This window comes from Ceratotherium simum, chromosome 19 (genome assembly GCF_057802395.1).
Source record: "Ceratotherium simum simum isolate JZ-2026a chromosome 19, ASM5780239v1, whole genome shotgun sequence".
NCBI classification, from domain to species: domain Eukaryota; kingdom Metazoa; phylum Chordata; class Mammalia; order Perissodactyla; family Rhinocerotidae; genus Ceratotherium; species Ceratotherium simum.
This window is the reverse complement of record NC_141918.1, coordinates 54,811,563-54,826,137: the sequence shown is the minus strand read 5'-3', so window position 1 is coordinate 54,826,137 and position 14,575 is coordinate 54,811,563. Positions and strand designations below refer to the sequence as shown.

Here is a 14,575-nt window from a genome sequence, read left to right as displayed (position 1 = left end):
GAATACAACTTCCCATTTTAAAATTTATTTTGCATACAAAAGAAAAGACAATAAAATGAAAAAACGTTGAGAATTTACTTCTGGTACATACTGGAATCTTTTAATACTATATCTGCTATCCTTAATGCTTTCTTCCCTCTCTCTCTTTCCCCATCTTTAAAGAAAACAATGAAAGGGAAAAAGAAATAGCTGAATAATACTTATTATGTGCCAGCCGCTGTTTTAAGCAGGGCATATATATTCATTCAACACAAAAACAGATTCAGACATCAGGATTATTAGTGCCTCCAGTAACTTGGCAAAAGCAAATGTAAATCCTTTCTGGAGAAAGAGAATATTGCAATAGGCCTCAAGTTATCTCCATATTTTGTATATACAATGTCCAGTGCTCCATCAAAAACACCCAAGCATGTGAAAGACAAGACAATTTGATCAAACCTGGAGCACTAGCAGGCCATAGATAGAGATACTCAAAAGACGTAGATAAAACAGTTACAAAGTCTTTAAAATATATATATATATAATATATTCAAGAATATGATAACAAGGTTCAGAATTTTGACAGAGATCTAGAAACTACAAAAAGAAAAACCTCTAAAAATTCTAGAACTGAAAAATACTATAACTGAAGTTAAGAACTCATTTAATGGGGTAAGTGACAGATTAGATACAGCTGAAGAAATAATTAGAAAAATAAAATATTAGAAAATATTGGTCAAAAGAAAATGTCCAAAATGAAGAACAAGGAGACCAAAAGTAAACAATGGGGGTAGAAATATACATGTAATTGAAGTCCCATTAAGAATGGTGAGAGTGGGACAGAAGCAATATTAAAAGAGACTATTAATGGTAATTTTCCAAAATTGTTGAGAGATATCGAGACACATTTAAAAACCATACAAACTTTCATTGGGATAAATGCAAAGAAAACCATGGCAATCATGGTTTAACTACTGGGAAATCAAAGATATAAAGAAATAATTACAAATAGTGAAAAAAAGAGAGAACAGATTACTTTTAAAAGACTGATTTCTGACATCAACAGAAACAGTGAAAGTTATAAGACAATGTAATAATGTCTTAAAGTGGAGAGAGAAAATTAACAATCTAGAATTTGGTTCCCAGGAAAAGTGCACATAAGAAAAAAAGATAAAATAAAGACATTTCAGAAAAAAAATCCCACCAAATCATCAGTATACTAAAGGAAATAGTATATGTAATCTCAGAGACTCAGGAAGGAATGAAGAGTATATATGACTATATAAAACCATAATAACAATAATTATTGCTGGACTTAAATTATATAAAATTAAATACCTAAGAATAGCATACAATTCAGGAGAGGTACAAAAGTACCTTAAGGCATTCATTCTAAGGTTCTCAAGTTTCCCACAAAGTGATAAAACTACAAATTTGCATTATACTTTGATTAGGTCAAAGATGCAGCCTGTAACCTCAGTAGTAACCAGTAAAACAATTTAAAGAATGTAAAAATAATAAGCTAATGGGAAAGGGGCAATGGAATGATAAATATACTCAATCCAAAAGATGGCAAGCAAAGAGATAAAAAGAAATGTAGCGCAGGAAGGACAAATAGAATGCACATAGTAAGTCAGCATATTTAAACTCAAATATGTCACTATTATGTTAAATTTAAAAGGACTCAGTACTCCACTGAAAAGACAAGTATAATCAGATTGAATGATAAAACAACATTTACTCATTTGCTGCTGGTAAAGAGACACATCTAAAACATAAACGTATAGAAAATTTAAGAAACTAGAAGAATGGAAAATGATAAGCCATGCAAACAATAACTAGTGGAAAGCCAGTTGTACAAGTTTTAGTATCAGTCAAAGTAGAATTGAAGGCAAAAGCATTAATAGAGAGACAAAAAGAGATGTTTTATTACGACAAAAGTTTCAATTTTATACCAGGAAGATATAACAGTTCTAAATTTGTATCTAACTAAGTATTTCTCAACATTTTTTCCATTATCATCCTATCCCCTTAAGAAGGCTTTTTAGATATGTTTTTCCCCAATCATCTCCTCCCAAGAAATTTTAATACCACATATACTACATCTCAGTTTATGTACTGAGTCTCTGTGGAGGGCCATAGACCATTGTGATATGTAAGGATTTTTTTGCTTCCCAAGAACCAATTATCACTGCTCACTGTGAAGGTATGATCCAGCACAGCATTAAAATATTAGTTTATCAGTTTAAACTATATAAAAATTCTAATATTTAACCATTTTATCTATAAAAATGGCAATTTCATATTGTTAACACTAAAAGGAAAAATAGGCAAATCTACAATTATGGGAGAGTTGTTAACGTATTTCTTTCAGTAACTAATAGAAACAGAAAAAAATCAGTAAAGGTATAGAAGATATGAATAACACAATTAACAAATTTTCTAATTGACATATAGAGAGCAATATGTCTGTATTGCTAACAACAACAGAATAAACATTCGTCTCAAGTCCATGTGAAACATTTACAAAAGTTGACTGCATATTGGTCACGCATACAAGCTGCAACAAATTGTGAAGATCTAAGTCATATGCGGTACTATCTATGACCAGTAGAATTATACTAGGAAACAATGACAAAAAGATAACTTAAAAAATCCCCATACATTTGAAGATTAATAAATGTACTTCTAAATAATCTATGGATCCAAAAAGAAATAATAATTGAAATTATTTTGAGTTGATAATGGAAACAGTACATTTTGGGATGCAGCTCACATTGTTAGAGGAAAATTTATTGCTTTAAATGTATATATTCAAAAAGAAGAAAGACCGAAAAGTAATGAGCAAAAAAAAAAAAAAAAAAAAACCATAAGAAAATAGAAAAAAAATCCTCAGCAAATAAACCTAAAGAAAGGAGAAAGAAGAAAATACTAAAGGACTGAAATTAATAAAAGCAGACAACAAATACACATAAATAAAGAGGATTTAAAAAGTCAAAAGTTATTTTCTTGAAATATCTAATAAAATTGATAACCCACATGGCAAAACTGTTGGAGGAAAAAAGAAATGGCACAATAAACTAATAGCAAGAATTAAAAGTGAGACTAATATTAAAACAGGGTAGTATGAACAACTTCATGTTAATAAATTCCAAATTTAGATAAAATAGATAAGACCTAGAAATATATAACTCACCAAAACTGAAAATAAAAGTAGAAAATCTGAATAGCCCATAAAAATTAGTAGAATTAAAGCTATAACTAAAAACTCGTCCACAAAATATTCCAGGACCAGATAGATTCATTTACAATTTCTAACAAATATTTAAGGTAGAAATAACAGGAATTTATGTAAATTTCCCCAAAGTGGAATCTTGATAAGGTCGTTACCAGAAAGGATAATTTTAGGCTAATTTTTTCATCAACATACTTCCAAAATCCTAAAAATTATTAGCAGTCCAGAAACAAGGTAATAAGAGATTTAAAAAAAATAATAACATATTGTGATCAAATTGGGATTATTCCAGGAATTCAAGTTTGATTTGACATGACAAAATCAATCACCATCACAATAGAATAAATGGAGAAAAATCATATAACAGATATCAGAAAGAACATTTCATAAATTAACAACTTACTGAAAATCCTAGCCAGTACAGTAAGACGAAGTTATCAATATTGAAAAAGAAGATATATAACTGCCAATATTCTTGGATAGCATGATCACCTACATAGAAAAATCCAAAAAATCTACAGATAAATTATTAGAATTAATAAGTGAGTTTAGCAAGGTTGCTGATAACAAATTCACGGACAATAATAAATTGTTTTTCTATGTATTAGTAACAAAAAGTTGAAATTGAAGAGAGATAACATTTAGAATAGCATCAAAATACTAAGTGCTTAGTAATATATCCAGCAAGGAATGTGTAAAATGACCACAAAGCAAGCTAGAAGATAGTATTGAGAGAAATTAACAAAGACCTAAATAAATGGAGGGATATACTACCTTCAGGAATAAGAAGACTCAGGAAAGATGTCAATCTTCCCAAATTGATCAATATCCCAACAATGTTTTGTTTTTTAGGGAGGAATCTTAAGTTAATTCTAAAATTTATATGAAAACGCGGAGAACCAAGAATGACCAAAATGATTTTGAAGAAGAAGAAACCAGGAGATTTTAGCAATGGGTGAAAATATTTGTAACATAGCAATCAGAGGTATCAAAATATATAAAGAATTCCTATAAATTTATATATAAATGATTTGATTAGACATTTGACAAAGAGGATATTTACATGGCAAATATACATGTGAAAAAGTGCTCAAACTCATTAATAATCAGGGAAATGCAAAGTAAAACCACAATAAGCTATCACTCCACACCTACCGAATGCTAATACGTAAGGTTAGTGAGGAAGTAAACTGTCATACATTGTTGTTGGGAGTGTAAATTATCTTAACCACTTTGAGCAATTTTGAATTTTCTACTGAAGTTGAACATAAACATTCTCTGTGGCCCAGCAACTTATTCCTAGGTATATGCTCCAGAGAAATACATACACATGTGCGCCAGAGACTGGTGAAGAATACTCAGGCCAGCACTGTTCGTAATAATAAAAACTAGACGCAACTCAAATATTTTTTCACAGTAGGATGTGTGAATAAATTGTTGCATATTCAGATAATTATACACTATGCAATAATGAAAATAAACAAAATACAGCTAGACGCAACAACCTAATGAATCTGAAGATACAATGGTGAATGAAAGAATGGAGGAGGCATGATGGGATTTTTGAGGTCGCAATAATGTAATTGTGTTCTATTTCTTGGCTTGGGTAATGATTGACACTGAGGTTCACTTATGACAAGTGAACCATTCTGTACATTTCTATGTCATATATTTTTCTGTAGGTGTGCTATAGTTTAATACAGAAAGTTAAAAATAACATAAAAACTATATTTCTCTTAAATGTTTAAAGCACTCAACAGCACTGTATGCAAAAATAGTTATAATTCCGTGAAATAATTTTTATAACTTGTAAGCAAATAGTACCAGTTGATACACACACATGATGCTCACTGTCTTTCATATACTGTTCTAAGTGCCTTACAAATAAAACTCAATCTTCTCAACAATCTTATGAGGCAGATACTATGAACACCTTCATCTTATAAATAAGTAGAGTGAGGCCCACAGAGATTATGTAACTTGCTCAGAGTCATGGAGCTAATAAGTGAACCACAAGGAATGGTGCCAACTTCTGCACCGTTCACCAGTATCCTGTACTGCCTCCCGAAACTTCAGAAGTTTAAAGTGTCAGATTCATCTGTTGTGAACGCATTTAAAATGAAACAATGTTGTTCCTCTATACATTGGAACCTCCTCTGTATATACATATTGAGTAGATTGCTTTAACATTTTGAAACAGATATTTTAATGTTTTGTATAAATATTAAAAAAATATTTTCTAACTCATCCTTAGAATAATTGAAGGTGGATTTTAAACATATAAAAAGAGTTAAAGATCGTCATTAAAAAAGCTGGGGTTGAATACCAACTCTATTAGCTGTAACTTTTCCGGACCTCAATTTCCTTTCCTTTAAAATGGGCACAACTAACCCTTCCCTAACAGGAATGCTCTCAGAAAGAAGTGACTTGACATTTGTGTTACGAGCTAAGTGACTCATTACATGTAAAAACAGATCCATCAGCACAGCATTAAATCTTAGAAATTTTAGAACCTAAAGGTACCTCACTTTAAATTTCCATTTTACAGACTTGAGAGTCAAAAATGCTAAATAACTAGCCAAAAGAATTACTCTTAGTAAGACCAGCATCTGGAACTTGAACTCAGGGCTTTAGGTTACAAGTTCAGTGCTCCTTGAAAAAAGTTTGATCCTTACTTTTTTCTTCCTGTTTTCCCTTCTCTCCCTCCACGTAAAATACAGAAACTGAATTTTTAAAAATTGTATATTATTGCCATTTAATTCAATAAATGCATTTGATTTATTTCTTTTTTAATGATTTACATTAAAGGAGACATTTTAATTAGGCTGTGTTCTCCAACTTGCTGTTTTTTTGACACGAAAACTATGTAAAAAGCTTTTCTATACATTTGTCTTCAAGTTTGGGAAGGTCTCTGCCCTCGATCCCTCTCTCATGTGCCCACAAACAGGCACGTGGGCGCAACATATTAATGAGATAGAAAACGTTTCTCCATTATTTTATTTATAAACCATTGAATTATTTTTAAATGATTAATAATTTTTTAATAATTAAAAGAGATTTATAGAGAAGAGTTTAGAATGTTGGTTCTGGTCATTCGAACTGCTATCACACATATTTCTGTCTGTTTTATATTTACCTCTTTTGTTTTAGTTTAAGTTAAAGATTATTCTTTACTCCAAACACAATAATAAAGGTCTAGAAAAATAGAAAATAAAAATTACTAAATGATTAAAATAACTAATACTTATATTTTCCAAATCAAACTAAAAACCAAATTGAAATTGGTTTCGTTTAATAGAAAAAGCAAGAACTAGTCTTAAAGACATGGAAATATACTATATTTCCATCACATGGAAAACAACTTTTTTCTTAAATTTAATGACCTTTCCTAAATCAAGGCCTTCTTTAGACTCTATTACTGCAGCATCTCCATTTACGAGAGTGCTCTACACTTTGGTGAATGACTGAGTTCTTTCATCTGACTAGACCCAGCTGGCAAGTGGCATAATGAGAAAGGAAAATGAAAGTCTTTTTTTTTCTCCTGAAAAACCAAGAAATGATAACTCATATTCAGACTGAAGCATTAGTTGCTTGTATTACTGCACAAACTACACATCTTAATACAAATAGTTTGTACTGTTTTGTGAATAAATGATAATATAGTATATTTTAATTTTAAAAGTTTTTCTATGATGTGTGGTTTCCCTAAACACTATTTGGATAAATATAAATGCATATTTAATTAATTTGAAAAATTAAACCAAACTGACCAATTCTAAAACAGAAAATTTAGTTAAAACGTTCAAACCAATAAAATATGTACAGTAAAATATATATATCCCATTTATGGAGAAAGATCTCAAATAGCTGGGCATGCGACAGGACAAAAAGTTCTCCTACACACATGTAAATTGGGAGGAAGTCGGGGCTGGAGCAAGCGCTTCGTTCTGACCGTGAGGAGGCTGTGCCCAGCGATGAGGGGCCCACAGTCGCTCCAGCAGCAGCGATGGGCTACCACCTCCTCCCTTCCAGGACTCCAGCCGGGTGCTGCTGCTCTCCCAGCGGGGTCAGAGGCGCATGGGAGAAACTCAATAGCATTGAAGGAAGAAGCTAGTGCAGCAAATTAGAAACAAAATAGAACTCTTTCTTCTTCTACTTTCTAATTTTCCTCTCAACTTTAAATGTCACACAATAATAAATAAATATTCATAATTTTTTCAATTGAATATGTAATAATTTATGGAGAGAAAAGTCGAACAATGCTAAAGTATATGTATATATATACGAAAAGTAAGCTTTGCTCCCATCCCATACTCAAAGTTCTCCTCTCAGAGGCATCCATTGTTCAAGTTTTAATCTGAATTTCCAGAAATTTTCTCGGTGTATGTGAATGTGTATATGTAGTTATACAAATGTTAACACATCTTTTTTTTCACTTAATACATCTCGAAAATCATTCCAGATTTGTGCATGTAGATCTATTTCATTCTTTTAAATAACTATATGATATTCCACTGTATAGATTTAAAATAACGTATTCAACAACTCACCTATTATTGGGTTCAGGTAGTTTCTGGTTTTTTATATTACAAACAATGCAAAAATAAACATAATTTGATATGTTCTTAGACTAAGGTATACTAGGGTCAAAGAATGTAAAACATTGACCATTTGGTGTCTTTAGATATCAAATTTTGACCAATTCTGGCATATGTTAACCTCCTTATATCTACACCTGGGTCCATGGAAACACCCCTCATGCCAGACTAGCCCTGGACACCACCTCCCATCCCAGGCGAAAAGAGGAATATTTTTAGAACCCAAAACGCTTAAATATCCTTAGGTACATTTGAGTCATGTATAAACTCCTCTTTTATGTGTCTGAAACAGTGGACAGGTAATGATGATTTTCATCACATAGAAAGGATATTTGATGTATTTCTCACTTATATGTTAATTACGACAATGTGAAACACAAAACGTATTAATAAGAAAACCATCTGAGCAGGAATTTTAATAAAAGATTTTATGTGAATTCACCAACCACTAGAAAGGAAAAACTAAGACAATCCGAAACTTACAAAAATAAACTCCATCAAAATCTCATTACCAATCTTAATTTTTTCCATCTTCCCTTACAAATACAAGAAAGGAGGGGAGGGAGAGAGGAAGGAATGAAGGAAGAAAAGAAGGAGGGAAAGAAGGAAGGAGGGAAGGAGGGGAGCAAGCTGAAATGTACAACACACACTTTCTTTACTGGCATATTGGCTAAGGCTGTTATTGTCATACTTCTATACTGTATGCAAATAAATGTATAAAGCATCCATGAAGGGATTTAGATTTTCAGAATATTGGGATATTTGTACAGTAGCATATTAAGAATTATATACTGCTTAATAGATTTCTGTGTGTTTTGTGTCATGCTATTTTTAGGTTTATCGGAAACTATAAACTCTGGTCCCTATTCTCCACGCGTAGGCTGTTAACTGTAAGCCCTCTCCCAGAGGAGATGCCAGCAGGAATGCTCTGACCCAAGGAGGACCCACCAGTGCCTGGATTTGGGTAACTGAATCGCATCAAATCCCACCCCTAGAATGAGGCAGCCGCCCCGTTCCATTGGGGCGAGGCCTCAGAGCAGATACTCAATGGACAACCAGTTCACCAAAAATGTGTCTCCTGAGGACTCCTCCAACTCAGTTATCTGCATGTTTTCAGTTCTTCTCTATAGAACCAGAATTGGAATGGAGGAGATACTAAGTGAAATAATGTAGATAATCTAGGACAGTGATTGGCACTTAGGAAAAAGACACTTGTCGTGTAACACTGAAGTCCCCAGCTGCAATGAACACAGGGCACGCCCCTTCCTGTCTGAAGGGTGCTCCAGCCACCAAGTCTCACATCAGCCCCTTACAAGAGAAATGAGGCTAGGATGGGGGACCTTCCCTGGGGAGCAGTAGTCCTCCTGGGGAGAAACTTTCCCAAACCCAGGACCTTGTTTTGTTTTTGTTTTCCTTTGGTAGTGAGAGTATTTTGGAGGTGAAATCATGTAAATTTGGATAACTGAGTAAAGGTAAACTATAAAGGGAAGTGGTAGAAATAAAGGATGGGAGAGGTGGAAGAAAAAAACACATTAATGCTATTGAGTCAATATTAGTCTTGTCAGGGTGAAGCACGGAATTTGGAAAGGAAAAAGGCATCCTAGAAGGATTCCAACAGCCTCATTTTAAAGATGAGGGAACTGAGGCCTCCAAAGTTTAAGAAATTTGCCTTAACTCACACAGGTTGTCTCTGGAAGTTCTGAGCCACTAGGTGAGGTTTCCTGACACCGAGGGCATTTCCCACGACACCACATTGCATCAGTGTTCAAGCCCATCACAGCTGTGGACCTTCTTGCTGGTACTCAGGGCTGCTGGCTTCTGGGACTACTGTCCCATGTCTCCAAGGACCCCTGCTCTCTCTAACTGCTAGGGGTTCCAAGTTCAAATGATGATGGAGAAGACGCCAATGATTTAATTGACCATCTCAGGCCTGTAAAGTAGTTTAATCAACCAATGGGAAAACTTTGGCTCTCTTTAACATTATAATTTTTAAGAACACCATTACAAATATATTATTTCAGAAGAATGACATGCCTTCAGTTGATCATATTAAAGATCATAATAATAGAAGTAAATATGCATATAGATAGAAAATTTAGTTTTTTTCTTGAATTCCAATTTGCATAAACTCACCTCTTCTGTTTCATTTTTATTCATCACCACCTCCCTCCCAAACTCTCCTTTGTTCCTCCCTTTCTCTGCACATACTCCACTATTTGTTTCTATGTTCAACCAGAATATAAGTTTCCTGAAGCTAGGAATTATAGCTTATCTATCTATCTTTTTCTTTTTTTTTTTGGTGAGGAAGATTGGCCCTGAGCTAACACCGTTGACAATCTTCCTCTTTTTGCTCGAGGAAGACTGGACCTGAGCTAACATCTGTGCCAATCCTCCTCTATTTTGTATGTGGGATGCTGCCACAGCGTGGCTTGATAAGCAGTGTGTAGGTCCATGCCCAAGATCCAAACCCATGAACCCGGGGCTGCTGAAGCGGAGCATGCGAACTCAACCACTACACCACCAGGCCTGCCCCTTATCTATCTTTTTATTCACTTCACCTCAACAGGCCTACCCCTTGACCTGTTGAAAGCACACAGTAATGTTTTCTGAATAAAGGTTTGACACTTTCACATGTATATATAAATGCAATTTTTTAAAAACTCCAATTTGAGAATAACTATAAAAAGTTTGATCTACAAAAGATTGTTAGAAATAATTCAATACAACCAGTTGCTTTGACAGATGATGAAACTGAGGTCAAGAGTAAGCAAGTGGCTCAGAGCCAGCCAACCAGTAGGAGCCTGGGTGGGGATGCCCACCCTGTCCCCTGTGTCTGTCTGCTGCTCTTTTCAGTGTGTTCCTTGCAATCACTTTCCACATACAAATTAAATCATTCAGATATTGAAATGATAGGAAGGTATAAATGCCCTGATTATGCACTAGAACTCTGACACACTGCACTCTCTGTATTCAAATCTCCAACAACCCCTGGGACATAGTAGGTATTCAGTCAGTTTGGGTTTCTACATCCCTTTTTTCCTTCTCTCCCCCAAACTTCCACATCAATCACTTTAAAGATTGCTGACATACCAAGTGTGCATTATCTCACAAATCAAAGTTAGCGTGTTGACAAAGCCATCTACGATGCTTGTAGAAGCCAATGGTACTGACCCCAAGGCTGCTCTCATGTGAATGATGGAAGTGCTCCCCAAGGTGCATTCTTGGGAGAAAAGGGGATGCCCATGGGGATGCTCTGAGGGGAAATGGGGATGCCCATGGGGACGCTCTGAGGAGAAATGGGGATGCCCATGGGGAAGCTCTGAGGAGAAATGGGAATGCCACCATGGGGAGGCTCTGAGGAGAAATGGGGATGCCACCATGGGGAGGCGCCAATAGAGAGGGTCTCATTGCATTTCCAAATGCCACGTCCCTTCTTCCTCAGCCAGATATGCCTCCAAGAAGAAAGATTCCTACTTGTCTGTAGACTTCTTTGGGATACACAAGTTGAATCCATAGGATGGTGGATTCTTTGGATAAGAATTTCTGTACATCAAGGGCCTCCCAATAAGTTATCTACCTCCCCTCACAAGTTACCCCCCAAAAGTCAATGTGAGTTGAACCACTTAGAATACCTGTTAGCTTCTGCATAAGACGTTCTCAAGTCTACTCTGATTCTTAATTTTGACGGTTCTCTTTAATAGAATGAAGCCTTTTAGTCTTGTTTGGGATTAGTTTACCGCTTAATAAATTCCTTCCAACACTATGTTCTGTGAGTCAACAAGCAGCTTCCCCTGTGATTTGAGCCTGGCTAACAACAAATAGAGTTTAGAAGACTGAGGGCCAGGCAGAGGCATTTTCCAGGTGGTGCATTCCCACTTTGAAGAAGCTTGATCATTTTACTTTTGTGTGTGTTTGAGTAACACGTCCTTTGGCTGAAAATAACACAAGTCAACTTTTGGAATGCCCTCCTCTGTACCACTGATGTGTTGACTTCTAGATTATATTTTAGGCTGGACTAACACCAAAAACATGTTTCAAAGACAGTTGAAAATGCCAAATTTGAAAATCATTTAAATAATTTAAAGTATATGAAGCGTAGTGAATTCTCAGCCAACATTTTAACTAGGTATTTATTGAGAACCAACAATGGGTAGCTTTGTGCTGAATACCATGTAAGGCATTAAAAGATGTATTGGTACAATTATTTTCCCTAAGCTGATGTCTGTTCCTAACACATCTTGAATTTTTCCACCCTTGCCCTTAGTAACTTGATTCGAAAAAGAGTTTCTCCCAGCTAGTTTGCTGACGTATAGTCACCACTGATTTTGTCTCATGCTGTCCAACCAACTCAGTACGGTCTGAAATCGGACAGCTTGAAGTGTCAGGTAAAAATCCTTATAAAGAGGGTACAGATTTTGGAGTTGCAAATAGTTAACTTTGGGCTTCTACTTGAGACAAAAAGTGACTTCATTTTATTAGAGAAAATGTCAGTCAAGACGTGACTACTGACACCCGTCTTTGTTTTGCCAGCCAGTAATAAAAGCTAGAGGAAATGGAGGAGCTGCTGCTAGGCATTTCAACACACAAAGTCCTTGTTTTCCCACTAGGCGCTGCAGAAAAGCATTGTCCACTCACTGCACATCCTCTGCATTTCGGAGCTAATATCTTTGCAGTTTTTAACTTGCTACATTATAGTCTTATGCAGTTAATTTTGTTAACCCTTTGAAATGCACTGTTTGATACCTTGCTTAATATTACTGCTAACATGACCCAGTTTTTACATTTCTATTTCTCAATGTTGAGCATAGAAACCTTTAAAAAAAAATCAAGTAAGAAATTTTGGAAACAAAGTAATGGCTTCAAGTAATCCTGTCTTATTTGCTATTGCATAACTTTGAGAAGGGTAATAAGGAAATCCATGTTAACCATATATTACTTGAATTGCTTTTATAAAATTGACTCTGGATTGGAATGATTTTTAGCAGGGGTCCCCCTCAACACGTAACAACGACGTGTCTTTGAAAACAACAGCAGCCCAGCGTTATCTGCCTGCTTCCTGCAGCATTTAGCGTGTGCACTGTACATGAATGCATATGCCTGCCCCCGGGGCAAAGAGCTTTCCTCGAACATTTTCATAGTCACTCTGGCTAAAGCAAATGAAGAAGAGAATCGACAAATGATTAATTAGTCCCCAGGCTCAATCACTTAAGTCTCTAATTAAATATCTCACTCTGCTTTCAACTATTGCAGGAAAAGATAATTAGCATATTTCCAGCGCTAATACAGAAGTTTTTATTTTCCTTTATAAATAATATCTAAATCATCAGTCATATAACTCAGTGCCTGCATCTCCCCTGCTGACTTGTAAATCCAGAACATTTTTAAAAAATACAACAAGGCGATAAAGTGCATTTTCCTCAAGAATACATTTTTCTGACACACGTTCTACAGGTTTTTCTACCTTCAATCTCATTACCACCTTCTTCCTCTCTCCCTGCTATTGCTTCCCCTTGAGTCTGCTATCAACCAACAAGACAAACTCAAGAAAAAAGCCGATCTCCTTCTTCCCTGCTCCGCAACCCGCACCAATCTCTTTACCAATATTTTCTCATCCTGCCCTACCGAAAAGAAAAATGACCCAACTCTAAAATTTACACTGGAGAAGAAGTAATGCATTCACTTAAAAAAAAAAAAGCAGTCCTCCTCCATGGGGGCTCAAAATGCAGTGAAAATGCCAGAGTCCCTCCTTGGGCTGATTGGAATGAAACGGTTAATTCAGGGTAAGTGATAATGTGTAGTCAGTTCGCCTAGAAAAAGGAAGGAAATTCAAAAGCTGGTTGCTGTAGTAACCATCACAGACCAAAAAATACATATGTCCAGGTTCATTTTAAATAAAACTCCTGCTATCTCTCTGGGATTCTGTTCTCAAGAAAAATGAGCTTGCCGCTTAAATTCGTTGTACCTACCTCAACCATTAAACAAGACATTTAACCATAGTGGCAGTTCTGTGACCTTTGAATGCCGTGAAATCTCTGAGCGGTGCTGCTCGGTCATGAAGACTTGTGCTGCAGAATCCAGCAACTTCATCCAGGATTAGGAATATAATTAAGTAAAAAAAAAAAAAGAAAGAAAGAAACACGAAAGCACACAGAGCGATCGAGAGAGAAGGAAGGTGGAAAGAGTCTCTCTGGGCGAGTCCACCACTTTTCTCCCAGACAAGTGCTGGACGGGAGCCGAGGCTGCTGCAGTGCCCAGACCCACCGACTGGCTGGGGGAGCAGGCGGCCGGCCTTCGAGGCTGGGAGGTGCTGTCAGTTGCCACAGGCAAGGGGAAGCAGAGACCAATCGGCTTCAACTCTAGCAGCTTACTGGAGTGGAGCCTTTTCTGTTTGTTTCCTCATTTCAAGAGTGACGTCAAAGGGTTTAGTTTTTCCTCTGCATGTGCTATTAATTTTAAAGTGCTGTGCTATGGGAAGAATGCCTGTGTGCCTGTGGTTAGCCTGGGCACCTCACTCTCAGGAGAACCCAAGAAACATTTTCTAGATTCAGGAATAAATCTTTAAAATTTAAAAACCCTTGCAGCTAGGTGTATCAACAAAACAAAAACAAAAAATAGACAAAAATCCCTGAGCTAAATAATAGCAGCAAGATTTATACTTTTTCCAAATGTGAGTGTATGTACATATGCCCACTTCACAGCTGTTGCTTATTTTTGAACTAATTCATTTTTACCCTTACCTAAAAATGAGTCATTAATTAACCTT

The 14,575-nt window shown here is 35.6% G+C and overlaps 1 protein-coding gene across 1 annotated transcript in view; it reads right to left on the bottom strand.

The window, feature by feature from the left end:
- PDE7B (phosphodiesterase 7B) overlaps nucleotides 1-14,161 on the bottom strand; it is a 295,823-nt gene extending 281,662 nt beyond the window's left edge. Inside the window, exon 1 of the mRNA XM_004422351.3 lies at nucleotides 13,779-14,161. Within this exon, the coding sequence (XP_004422408.2) occupies nucleotides 13,779-13,799 (21 nt within the window). The 5' untranslated portion in view covers nucleotides 13,800-14,161. The remainder of the gene's footprint in view (nucleotides 1-13,778) is intronic.
- Between the last annotated feature and the right edge of the window lie 414 nt (nucleotides 14,162-14,575).